Source organism: Mus pahari, chromosome 16 (genome assembly GCF_900095145.1).
Source record: "Mus pahari chromosome 16, PAHARI_EIJ_v1.1, whole genome shotgun sequence".
NCBI lineage: Eukaryota > Metazoa > Chordata > Mammalia > Rodentia > Muridae > Mus > Mus pahari.
The window spans coordinates 65,332,555-65,345,769 of record NC_034605.1 but is presented as its reverse complement, the minus strand read 5'-3'; the positions used below and the strand labels follow the sequence as shown (position 1 = coordinate 65,345,769).

The 13,215-nt window shown below is 48.0% G+C and overlaps 1 protein-coding gene across 1 annotated transcript in view; it reads left to right on the top strand.

Moving 5' to 3' along the window:
* The first annotated feature begins 3,771 nt into the window (after positions 1–3,771).
* The window catches only part of Fbp1 (fructose-bisphosphatase 1), a 25,440-nt gene continuing 15,996 nt past the window's right edge, over positions 3,772–13,215 (top strand). The window contains exon 1 of the mRNA XM_021215687.1: positions 3,772–4,181. Coding sequence (XP_021071346.1) covers positions 4,012–4,181 — 170 coding nt within the window. The 5' untranslated portion in view covers positions 3,772–4,011. The remainder of the gene's footprint in view (positions 4,182–13,215) is intronic.

Here is a 13,215-nt window from a genome sequence, read left to right as displayed (position 1 = left end):
AGGGGAATGCCTGGGCCAAGAAGTGGGAGTGGGTGGGTTGGGGAGCAGAGGGAGTGGGAAAAGGATAGTGGATTTTTCAGAGGGGAAACTAGGAAAGGGGATAACATTTGAAATGTAAATAAAGAAAATATCTAATTTTTAAAAATCTAAAAAAGAACTACTATCCCTCTCTGCTAGCTCATCTCATTCAGGCCAAAAGCCCACTCTTTACTTACACATCAATTCAGTTATTCCAGGTTCCCCCTCGATCATCCAGGGAATCAGCGTTCCATGACCTTAGCCTCTTGACTCTTAGGAAAGGGACAGACAGCAAGTGCATTTTGTTTTTAAAGAATCATTTATTTTATGTATGTGAGTACACTGTAGCTGTCTTCAGACATACATACCAGAAGAGGGCATCAGTTCCCATTACAAAGGGTTGTAAGTCACCATGTGGGTGCTAGGAATTGAACTCAGGACCTCTGAGTTAACCACTGAGCCATCTCTCCAGCCCCCAAGTACTTTTTTTTTTTTTAACATTGCAAAATAATTCAGAGATCTGCCTACCTTTGTAAACTTAGCTGGATGGGATCCTGTCCTGAGATCTGCCTACCTTTGTAAACTTAGCTAGGTGGGATCCTGTCCTGAGATCTGCCTACCTTTGTAAATTTAGCTGGATGGGATCCTGTCCTGAGATCTGCCTACCTTTGTAAACTTAGCTAGGTGGGATCCTGTCCTGAGGTTATCATTCTGACCGTGCCTGGACCTAAATTCACCTTTTCCAACACTGACCTTGATCTCAGAAATCTGCCTGCCTTTGTAAGCACAAACAAAGCACTTAGCTGGGTGGGCTCTTGCCCTGTGATCACCACTCCCTAAATCTCTTTATCTCCTTCCTTAGTATTTTTCTGACAAGCTTGCTTGTAGTGCAGCTGCCTCTGTTCTTTAGACTGCTTCCTTATATTTTGCATAGTTGAGAAATTATATATTTTCAAACTCATGTTTTCAGCGTTCTTTCCCACAGCCTTAAGGCCTGCCCTGAAGGTCACAGCGTTCTACCATTTGGCTGAGACATAGACATGCCCTTTCCTCCTAGACTCATGCTGTCTCTGATTATCATGGAGTTATTAACCTTGGCAGAGAGGACCTTCCTTGAAGGAGGAACATGAAAATATGTACATTATTATACAAACAAGACTTACACCCACAGTTACCATCAATATTTGTGGAAACCCAGGCTGGCTCTGTTCAATCCCTTACATGGTCAGCACAGGGTCACTTTAAACTTTAGATTTAAACTTTAGATTCCTCCACTGTGTTATGGGCAAACATATTGTTGCAGAGTCTGAGATGAAAAGCTGTGAGGCTACCTATATGAACCTAGCAAATGACATTTCTCTGCCTCCCTTTCTAAATTGTCCTCCTACCTCTCTAAGTCAGGCTTTCAGAACCATTATGTGGAAGAAGGCCACGGGCAAGCCTTCAGCCCTTTAGTGAAGTGCTCATGGTCTTACAAGATGGTTCGGTATGCAAAGATGTCTACCATCAAGCCTGACAAATTGAGTTGATCCCTGGGTTCTTCGAGGTGGTAGGAGAGGACTGACTCCCGAAGTTGTCTTCTGACCTCCACACGTACATCATGGCATGTGTATTTACATACATGTACACACAATAAATAAGCTAAAATAAATAGGAAGTACTTATGATTCTCTGTACTGGTCTTTGGTTCAGGACCTTAGGAGAGTTGTCCAAGCTCAACAGGTACAGGCTCACAGTCATAGAGAGTGTAAAAGAGTGCATGCAGAGAAAAGTAGCTAGAGCCTGGGGGAGCTTGGAGAAGTAGGGCTCAGGCTGAAATGTGGAGAGGGTCCCAGCTGCAATTGGGGAGAAGCTGAGTTGCTGGAGCCATCTGGCAATGCCTGTGGCCGCACATGTAATTTCATGGGGAAAGAGTAGCATATGAGAATATGAAGAGCATAGGACAGCCACAAGGTACAGACAGCCAGGCCTCTCTGTTGGTGATGACAATGGGTGCTGCAGGTACCACCCAGTTCCTCAAGAAGAACAACAATTTCTCTATAGCTTCTGGGACTGCTGGGTTAAACAGTGCTGAAGGCAGAGACTGTCGCCCCTCCTGTGTCAGGTTCCCTCCCAGGGCAGCCCACAGAGGATGACATGTGAACCTGGTAATGTAGCATCTTGACCACCCCAGTGAAGCCAGCTTAGAAGGCTCATCTCAGCCTCAGGGATCTCTGTGGACTTTGTTGAGCTCTTTATTGCCTCTGTATTATGGCTCAGCATCCTCCATCCCACCCTGGTGTGACCATCAGTCTGTTCAATATTGTCTTCTTAGGGAGGAGAGGGTAATTTCTTAAGAAAATGAGTCACTGGAGCACAGGGTGGGGCAGGTAGGTGAAGAAGAGGAATTTGAGAAAAAGGGGGTGGTAGTGGAGGGCAGTGTGTCCAGAGAGGGTGATCCTGGAAGAGAGTGCCAAGAAGCAGTGGGCCCAGGGCAGGGCCAGGAGCTTCAAGTCAGTTTGATAGCAATCTTTGTACCTCAGACAGCGGACACAAACAGGCTAGATGGAAGGCATGCGGCTAGCTCTCCCAGCTTCAGCTCTTGGCCTTCTACAGTCTGTTCCTTCCTCACACAGAATAAAGCAAGTCGTCACTTTCCAGCTTAAAACCCTCCAGAGGTTCTTCAAGCACTACGAATAGAACCCACACGTGTTTTGCTATGGCTTGTGAGATCTGTCATAATATCACCCTTCTCTCCCTCTTCTCCTTTCTTTCCTGGCATCTCTGTGCCTGTCGGGTACACAGGTGAGCCTTGGGCGCTGTTCCTTGGGCACTGTCTACCTTGTTTTGAGAGATGGTCTCTGACAGGCTTGGTGCTAGCTGATTGCACTAGCCTGGCTGGCTAACGGTTCCCACAGACAAGTCCACTCTGGCATCCTTCAGCGTTTTGCTCAAATATTACCTTCCCAGTGAACTTTTCCCTGACACCCCAGCTTACTCTTCCCAGCATTCTCTATTTATCTTTCTCTTTTCATGATTCCCTATGCCAAAGTGGCTCCTGTAGCAAACTGACCCATGATTTGTTTTTGTTTCCTTTTGTTACCTGTCAAACTCTACGCTCAAGGAGGGCAGGAGTTTGTACTCCTCAGGCTCTGACGTCAAAGAAAGCAGGCGTTCTGGTGCACAATACCTGCTCAGTAATTAATTGTTCTACAAATCAGCCTATGACTTGTGACAACTAGAACAGAAACAGGTAAGGACGCTGGCGGCGGAACAGCCTGATTTCAGAGAATAGCTTTTTGTGTCTGCATGAGTTTTCTCTGCGGAAGACAGTTAGAAACTAAGGTTCCCATCAGCTCTCCAACTCTAGAAACTGAGAGGAGGCAACAATTAAGGATTCGGAGTGGATGGGGATGGGAGAATCCATTTCCCAGGAGATGGGCCAGAAGAGACAGTGATGATTCAGGGAGAGCAGTGGGTAGGGATTGAAACCAATCCACCTCGGGCTCAAGTGCTGCTTTCCCTGGACTAGTTACTCAACCTGAATTTGCTTTGTATTTTAAGCGGGTGGGTGGGTAGGACCGGGGGCGGGGGCAGGGAATGGGAGGAGGAGTCCATCATGCCTTCCTCTCTGGCAGGTTATAGCGGACATTGAAGGAGATAATCATGCAGGTAGCCCAGAGGCAAGGTGGGCGATGGGGCAACAGAGGAGGAAGTAGCGATGTCAGCGTTGCATCTCGGGGAGGGTGCATGGAACGGAGGGAGGGAGAGGCTAGGAGGACCTTGGCCCGCGGGCAGAATGGCAGTTGGTAGAGGAAGGGAGCAAGGGGGTGTTTCCTGGGACAGGGGGCGGAGACCTGGAGACTATAGGCTCTCCCCCAGGACTCAAGTTCATTGAGCTTCTGCAGACACTGAACTGCTTTCAGTTCTCCCGCTGTGACTATCACCTGTGGGCCCCACTTGCCTGCACCTTAAGTCAGCACCTTTAGCTAGTACCTGCGCCAGACCCCAGCAATGACGAACCAGGCACCCTTCGAAACGGATATCAGCACCCTGACCCGCTTCGTCATGGAGGAGGGCAGGAAGGCTCAGGGCACGGGGGAGTTGACCCAGCTGCTGAATTCGCTCTGCACCGCGATCAAAGCCATCTCGTCTGCGGTGCGCCAGGCGGGCATCGCACAGCTGTGAGTTAGGCCTCTGGCTGCCGCATCTTATCCATTAGACCGCCTGGGGTCTGCTTCTCTGGACCTCTGCGGGTAGCCAGTGTCCCATCTGACACTTAAGATTCTGCTCTGCTGCACACAGCCTTCATTCCCCCTTTCTCCTGGTGCACAACTGCCCGGTCTCTTCTGGTCTCAACTCTCCTTTTCGCTCCTCCCAGATTCCTGGTAAAAGTGAGTGACTTACCAGCTGCCCACCTAGGCCTCATAAAGCGCTCATACCCGTGCCTTTCTCCCCATTTCTCTTTTAACCTCTGTTACTCTCCTTGGGAATTGCAGTCCCAAATTCAGTTTCTAATTCAGTATCATCCTTAACCTAGACAAGTCCCATAAAGAGTATCCTACCATTTGTCAGTCTGGGAGGGAACCGCCTCTTTCTGGGGCCAGCTGTAGACTCACCTCCTGAGCACCAAAACCTCTCCCTGTTTGCATTAACGCTAGGAGCCCAATTATTGAAGAGCTCAAAGACAGAGCAGAAGTAGTAGACTGTTTTTGATAAAGCCAAGAATCCAATCTCCTTCCCCTGAACCATTTGGGGACTTTGTTATGCAGACCCTCCTTTGGGCAGAATAAGAAGGGCCCTTTCAAGAAGTTCCCTGTGGTAGAGGAGGAGGAGGAGGAAGATGAAGAAGAGCTTATTGAGACAGGTTCTCACTATGTAGATCCTCCTGAGTTAGGGTTAGGGGTTAGGGGGGTTAGGGTTAGGGTTACAAACAGGGTCTCACTATGTAGCTTCTACTGTCCTGGAGCTTACTGTGAGTAGACCAGGTTGGCCTTAAACTCAGAGATCTACTTGCCTCTGCCTCCTGAGCGGGATTCAAGGCATGAAGCACCACACCTAGCATGGTGGGTGCTTTTAATACTATGGTCTGTATTTTGTACTGTAGGTAGGAGCAAGTGGAGAAACGCGGAGTCTCAGAGCACCTTCATTTTTTAAACTACACAACACTTCTGTACTTTGTTCTGGCCTGAGTACATGTTTGGGACCTAACTGGTTTTCACACAACTGAATGGAACCTGGGTTTTTAGGTTATCTGTATACTTTCTTAACATTTATCATACTTTTTTTAAATAAAAAATATTTCCTACAAGCAACGAGTAACTGATACGTGAGATTCGTAGCTAACTTGAACATATAATCCTTTGAAATGGATTTTTTTTTTTAAGATTTATTTTATTATATGTAAGTACACTGTAGCTGTCTTCAGACACTCCAGAAGAGGGAGTCAGATCTTCTTAAGGATGGTTGTGAGCCACCATGTGGTTGCTGGGATTTGAACTCTGCACCTTTGGAAGAGCAGTCAGGTGCTCTTACCCGCTGAGCCATCTCACCAGCTCCCTGAAATGGATTTTTAAATGTTCCTCCAACAATGTGGCCTGTGTTATCTATGTGCACATTTATTTCTGAAAAGCTCTGGTTCTGCTGTGAGGCTTGGTGAATAATCCTTAAGCATAAAACGCCCGGTGGCATTTTCTTTAGATGCCAAGTGAGGCTAAGCCTTGCTGGAGAAAGCTAGGAACATGTACGTTAGAGGTGATGATTCTCTCACTGTTTTGTTCTTAGCCCTAAGGAGCCTTTCAGCCCGCACACTCAGGTAAAAGTCTCACTTCAAATTAAATTTACAGCTCAAGGATTTAGCTCTCTCAGAACCTGGGGGCTTTGTGAGACACGATAGTTGCCATTTCTTACGTTATTTTTAAAACGTGCCAGTACTCGTCACAACCCCAGAAACCCCAAATCACCCTCAAGATATCTCAATGCTTAACTCATGTCTCAGACAATGGTGGTGGGGTTAGGGGTAGAAGATGCTAATCCTGAAACAGAAGAGAATGTGTACTAATAGACTAGATGGCCACAGCCTCAGCTTTAAAAAGGTCATCCCAGATCCCTTAAGGACCTGCACCCATTGACAAAAACACCAAGCCATTCAAAAGATAAGAAGGAAAATGACCCCCTGAGCCCCCCACACACACACCAAATTCCTGGGGTGCCCACTGTTAATTTTTCTTGGTTATTTTCTCAGACCCTTTTTTAATGCTCATGTAAATGTCTACATGAACGCACATTTACACATTCCTCTGTAGCTAGCAAATAAAATGGGACTATACTTGCTGTGTTTTTCTCCAGCTATATAATGAACATTCTCTGCCGGCAGGATGTGACAGTCCACCACCTCCTATTAACCTGCTGCAGATATCTCGTGAGAAATGGAACCCTTCTGTAGCTTGAGTGCATTTACGTCCTCACTACTACGGCTGTTACAGTGGTAGAACAGGTGTTGAGGCTGGCGGAGGGAAGAAGTTGGATTCTGTGGGACAGGAAGCATCTGACTAGTCACAGGATGATAAGCAGCCAGAGCACTAGCAGCCAGATGAGATCGCAAAGGCAGACCTTTCAATTAGGCTCACTTGGGCTTTGAAGTGTTGGATGGAGAGCCAGTGTGCCCATAAAGAGCTTATTAAGGCTGCCAGTTGGCCTTAGAAGAGCATTCACCCAGAGGGATGGGATGGTTGAAGATCTGCAAGAACCCCACCAAGACTGGTTTCAGCCCGTTGTCTCACAGGGAAATCAGCAGAGGTATCATTATGGGTCACTATGCTCCTCTACCTCCGTCAACCTCAAAGTTGCCACTGTAGTCGTTTCCACTGTTCCATACGATGTGACATTATATGATGTATGATATATAGTATATGATTGATATAGAGATATAATAGTATAAATATATAATACATCTTGTGGCAGCATCTCATATAGCCCAGGTCAGGTTCTGGGGAAGGGAAGGCTAAGAGTGCGGGATTGGAGAAGACATGGGAAATGGGTGAAAAGGAGGAAGTGAGCAAAGCTTTTATAGTGGAGATGGCAGGGGTGTGGTGTGGATTCGATCCGAAAGGCCATGAGGGCTGCTTTCAAAGAGCTGGTTCTATCTAACAAATGAGTCGAGTCATGCCTCCCAAGACCAAAGCAGTGCAAAACCAAGAACGGAAGCAAGGAAACACTGACTGTTTTTAGGGGCTGGGGGCAGTGAGGGGGTGTGGCACTTTGGAAGCCTTGGCTTAGGCTATTGTATAAATACACAGTCATAGTCTGGGGGCATCTAGGCCCCTTGGCACCTTTGCCCCGCGAGGCAGAGGGGAAGAATAAGAAAACATGAGGACTGGGTTCAGAAAAGCACGGGGATGCAGAACCCAGGAGCCCACTTCAGAGACAAGGAACTAGGCTTAAATTCCTGGGGGCTACCATTTAATTTGGGTGATGATATGGGTGGGTGGATGGTGAAGCATCTGAGAGCCTCAGTTTCCCCTACCGTAAGATAGGGACAGCTGCTCTTCAACCCTAGAGAGTTGTTGTGAAGACCAGCTTACTAATCACACCCAGATGTCACCGTTGCCTTCCCGGAGACTTTATTTCTGCTGTAAACTGTTTCGTTTGGGCTTCACTTGCATTCTGCTCTGCAGCCACCCACATGCCTATTAGCTGGAATGTATTCCTGGTTACAACATCTGGAGAAGTCGTGCGTGAATACGTGTGTGTGTGTGTGTGTGTGTGTGTGTGTGTGTGTGTGCCAGTCAGGGCCAAACCTTTGTTGTTGTTGTTTCTCAGGGGCTGTCTGCCTTGTGTGTTGAGACAGCCTTTCTCATTGGCCTGGGGTTTACTTTACTGGTTAGGCGAGGCGAGCTGCCCAGTGAACTCCTGGGATCTGCCTGTCTCTGCCTCTGCTGGACCGAGATCACAATTGTGTGCAACCATGCTCTGCTTTTTAAAACATGGGTTCTAGGAACTGAGTTCAGACACTTTGCTCATGTGTCAAACACATTACCAACTGAGTACTCTCTCTAGTTTCCCAGAAACGTAAAGGTGTGGTCTTCTCCCTTATTTGTCAGAGGGAAACAATAAAGAAACCCAGCTCTATGCTTGGAGCTGCGCGTCAGTGATGTGTGCTTATGCCTGTCTGCAGGCTGGCAGAATTTATGGCACAAAACTGCCGAGAAGAACAGCAGATTCCCATGTTGTTTCTTGGCTTATCTGCACCATATGACACGAGTGCGCTGTAAATCTCATTCCAGGGCCAGGGTCACAGTTGGCCCCATACCCTGGCATCTGTCTGTCTCCAACCTGCATGGACAAAAGCCAAGGTTGGGTTTGTGACCTTGGAAAGAGCTTGATTGACACCTCTTCCAAGTATTTCTCAAATAACCCCAGGATTTTCTCCACTGGATGAATGGTTGGTCATTTGCCACAGGATCAATGAATAACAGGGTGGAGGTAGGTTTAGCTAGGACTTCAGTAATTTAAACCATAATCTCTCTCTCTCTCTCTCTCTCTCTCTCTCTCTCTCTCTCTCTCTCTCTCTCTCCCACCCCCTTTGTCCTTGGTTGGGTATTCTTAAAACCAGTGTGGGCCACTTGTGTGCTGCCAAAGATGCTACTGCTTACAGCTCTGGTATAGACAGCAGAAGGAGGGAATTAGCCTGCCAGTCAGAAAGTCTAGAGTGTAGTATAGGGCTTAGGGCTTTGTCCATCCTGTGGCAGTCCCGGTTTCAGTCTTGCTGTTCAAAGAAGCTAAGGCTGCAGCTCAGTGGTAAGGTGCTTGTCTAGCATGGAGGCAGGAGGCTCACAAGTCCGAGGTCACTCTGGAATACACAGCAAGCCTAGGCTACATACCCCTCCCCACAACACACACACCCACAACCCAGCTCCTGGCTCTGACAGACCTGGGCTGCTCTCAGTCATGGTCCAAGAAGCTCCTCTTTGGAGCAGTTGTGGAGAGATGCAGAACTGCGTAAAGTGCTGAGCGAGCTCAGTCCCAAATAGAGCATCTATATTCTCTCACCTCCAAGGCTCAGGGAAAATCTTGGAAGAGAAGGCAAGCAGAAATGTGAGCGCCAGAGGATGGGAAGGAGCACTGTGAAGAGCTAGGGGCTGGACATAACATGGCTATGGAAATAAGGAACCTGCAGCAGCTGTGGTTCCCTCCAGAAGACCCAGCACGGGATCAAGCAAAGTTCAAGCCTAGATCTCCTGCCCTGCCCCTCACTGAGCAGCTGATGGCAATGGCTACCTGCTAGGGGGAGAGACTCTCTCTATTTGGAGAACGTGGGACTGTAAAATTCCCATGATCCCGTGGGTGGCCCCACATCCGTGCACGTATGAGTTCAGAACTAGCTGGATAGGAGGATAGTAATGATAATAATAATAATAACAACGATGATGATGATGATGGCATGAAGTCAGAAGGATCACTTTGGGGAGAGCTGTAGGTATGTTCATATTTTGTTGTATACATGTATGAGATCCTCAAAAATAAAAAAAAAATTAAATAGCAAAGCTGTTCAAACCCTTCGTTCTTCTGTGAATATTTTAAGTCTACTTATAAAATGCTAGAGGTAGCTGGTCGTGGTGACACATGCCTTTAATCCCAGCACTCGGGAGGCAGAGGCAGGCGGATTTCTGAGTTCNTGAGTTCCAGGACAGCCAGGGCTACACAGAGAAACCCTGTCTCAAAAAAACAAAAAACAAACAAACAAACAAAAAACTAGAGGCTTTATGGCCTCCCGCTGCACTAGAAACCATATGCAAACTTTGCATAAAATACTAATACTTAATCCAAACTTTCAAAGATTTAAACATATTGAGCAAATTAACCCACACTCTAAGGAATTCAATTTTCTATTAATTAAAATAATTTATATCTTTAAAAACTTGAGTAAAGGGCTGGAGAGATGGCTCAGTGGTTAAGAGCACTGATTTAGAACCGGTCTCTCACCCACCCATCGACAAACGCTTGCTTCGCGGACGCTCTGGGGGATCTGTTAAGCACAACTTTGGCTATCATTTTAGGAAGTCAGGTGTGCCCAGGGACATATCGGTAGCCCAGGTCTGTCAAGCTCCCTGTTTCTGGCTAAGTTTATTTTGATGAGCTTAGCCAGGGAGTTTTAGACAAACTGACAGGATCTGAACCCAGGTCTTTGTGCTGCTGACTTTTTTTCTAGGGCCTCACCTGCTCCTTAGCATGGATGTGCTAATGTCGACAGAACCAGAGATGAAGTAGGATGATAATAGTTCTTAAATGTCTGTCTAACCAGGGGTATTATTTAGAGCCTTTGGCCCCTATCAACTAATTGTCCCCCCTCCCTGTGTACCATGAAGCTGACATCTGTGTCTGGAGCTCCAGCCTATAGCTTTGAATGTTAACCTCCTGTGCTGCACTTTGGTTTTGCTCCTGGAGTTAGCGATATGAGCTGAAGGAAATACTCTTTAAAAAAAAAAAAAAAAAAAGATTTATTTATAGGAGTACACTGTAGGTGTCTTCAGACACACCAGAAGATGGCATCAGATCCCCATTACAGATGGTTGTGAGCCACCATGTGGATGCTGGGATTTGAACTCAGGACCTCTGGAAGAGCAGTTAGTGCTCTTAACTGCTGAGCCATCTCTCCAGAGCAGAAATGCTCTTTTGTTCAGGCTCAAGAACTATAAATTCTCAGATGTACCAGCTCTGTGTAAGGTCAGTTCCTTTAACGAATTGAATTCCCCCAGCATTTACCTTGCACCCCTGAAGCCCTGGTTCTGGCATCAGATCTCACCAGAAACAAAGCAGGCTGCCACTTCCTCGGGAAGGGGCCTGCACAGAAAGAGTAGTCCTTGGACTGGCCCAGCCAGCCAAGACATGACCCAGAGATTTCAAAAGCGCTAAGTCACTGTGTTGTGCTGGACACTGTTATCTTTTCTAGTCTCAGATTTCCGAACTCTGACTGGGCTATATGCAAATGTACTGGGGTTTGATCTCAGAACCTTCTGTATGCTAAAGCATGCCAAGTACATGCCCAGGCCTTGTTTGAAACCGTTGAATGCCAGCTATAATCCACGCATGTCTGAAATGCTGATTTAATGAGCTTGACACCCCCGGTTCAGGGTTCAGGGTCCAGGTATGCAGGCAGGTTGGCTGTGACTGGGTTGGGCACTTACATTCTATTGCCCACATTAGTAGCTAGCGATGCTCAGGCCTTGGCAGGCACCCCACCCTTTTGCGTTCTGCCCACTGCTTCCCGGGGGGGGGGGGTTCGAGCTATTTCCTCTTTCATAACCACTGTGCTTTGACATTTGTCCTTTGAGACCCAACAAAAGAGAGCTGGGGAACAGCTTGAGGTGTCGCCTTTGTTTTCTGAAGTAACTCCCATTAGGACAAGCTCGCCCTGCAGCACAGGGAGCCATGGCCCCGTGGAAGCCGCTGGTACTGACTTGAGTTATCTTGGGGGGGGGGGGTTGCGAAGGGTTGAGCCTCGACACATCTGCCCTGCTGAGGGCCTTGCTATCTTCATTCTCTGTGCTCAGGTCTCTCATTGGTAGCAGGGCCCAGCTAGCCTCAGAAAAAGTTCCTATGTTCAGGAAAACTTAATTTACAACCCTGATGTGGTCCCAGAGAACCAAGGTGAGCCCGGTGGTGTGTGAGGGGCTTCGCCCCACCGAGGACAGCTGGTGACTTCCCCTCCCGTTCACAGATGCTGGTGTGGAAGCTCCCTGCAGAACATGGAGGCCCTCCCTCTTACTCCCAAGTCCTCCTGAAGTCTGCCTGAAGCTCGAGAGGTCACACTGGTTCAGTGGGTCAGACAGGCTCCAAGAGCCATACGGGTTGTGGGGACCCCTGCTTCTTTATCTTACAATGCTTGAGGAATTTTGACCAATGCTCCGCAGAGACTCATGGTTTCTGAAGGAGAGGGTGTGGGTGCAGATCTGGAATTGTGTGGAGAAGATAAACTCCGTGTGTGTGATAAATAATTTTCCTTCTTTTTCCAATAGTTTATTTTTTTTTTTATTTACTTTTACATCCCTATCACAACCCCTTCCCTCATCTCCTGATTCCACCCTTATACATTTCTCCCCCATTGCTCCCTCCTCTTTTAAGAGAAGGGGGATTTCCCTGTTGGGTACCATGCTACCCTGGGACATCTAGTTCTAGCAGGACTAGACACATCCTCTCCCACTGAGTCCAAACTATGCAGTCGAGGTACTGGGAGGAGGATCCAATGGAGGGAACAGAGACCAAGACAGCCCCCACTCCACTTGTTAGGGGTCCTACATGAACACCAAGCTGCAAATTTGCTACAAATGTGTAGGGGAGCTATGTCCAGTTCCCTGGCTGGTGGTTCAGTCTCTGTGAGCCCCCAGTGGCCCAGGTTAGTTTACTCTGTAGGTCTTCTTGTGGTGTCCTTGACCCCTCCAACTTGCTCATTTCTATCCCTCGGTCTTGTACAAGACTCCCCGAGCTCTACCTGATATTTGGCTGTAGGTCTCTGCATCTGTTTCCATCTGCTGTTGGATGAAGCCTCTCAGAAGGCAGTTATGCTAGGGTCCTGTCTGCAAGCATAGCAGAGGATCATTAGTAGTGTCAGGGGTTGGCTCTCTCCCATGGGATGGGTCTCAAGTTGGGGCAGTCATCGTTTGGCCGTTCCCTCGGCCTTTGCTCCATCTTTATCCCTGCACATCTTGTAGGCAAGACAGATTTTGGATTGAAGGTTTTGTGGGTGGATTGCTGTCCCTCTCCCTCCTCTAGAAGTCCTGCTTGACTACAGGGGGTGTTCACTTCAGTCTATACCCCCCTCTGGTAGCAATTTCAGCTACCCCCCAATAGGCTCCCCGTCCAGGCCGCCAGCTAGTCCCAAAGATGCCCCGATTGATTTCCACTCTCACTTCCTGTCTTCTCCCGCCCCCACCCACCCTTCCCCACCCCCGAGTGACAGGTGGTTTTTACTGTCAGCCTGACTGGATCTAGAAGTGTAGGGGGTTGGTGAGGTGTGGATGGCACCATCCTGTGGGCCAGGGCCTAGGTGGACAGAAACAAAGCCAGCTAAGAGCCAGTGCTCTTCTGCTCCCTGTCCCCTTCACCTGTAGTGCAAAGTCACATGTTCCTGCTGCCAGGATGTTCCGTTCTGGCCATGCTAAGTGCTGTACCAAGCAGCCATGGGCTGAACTTTCTTCTTTTTTTGTGGGGGGGGGGGGG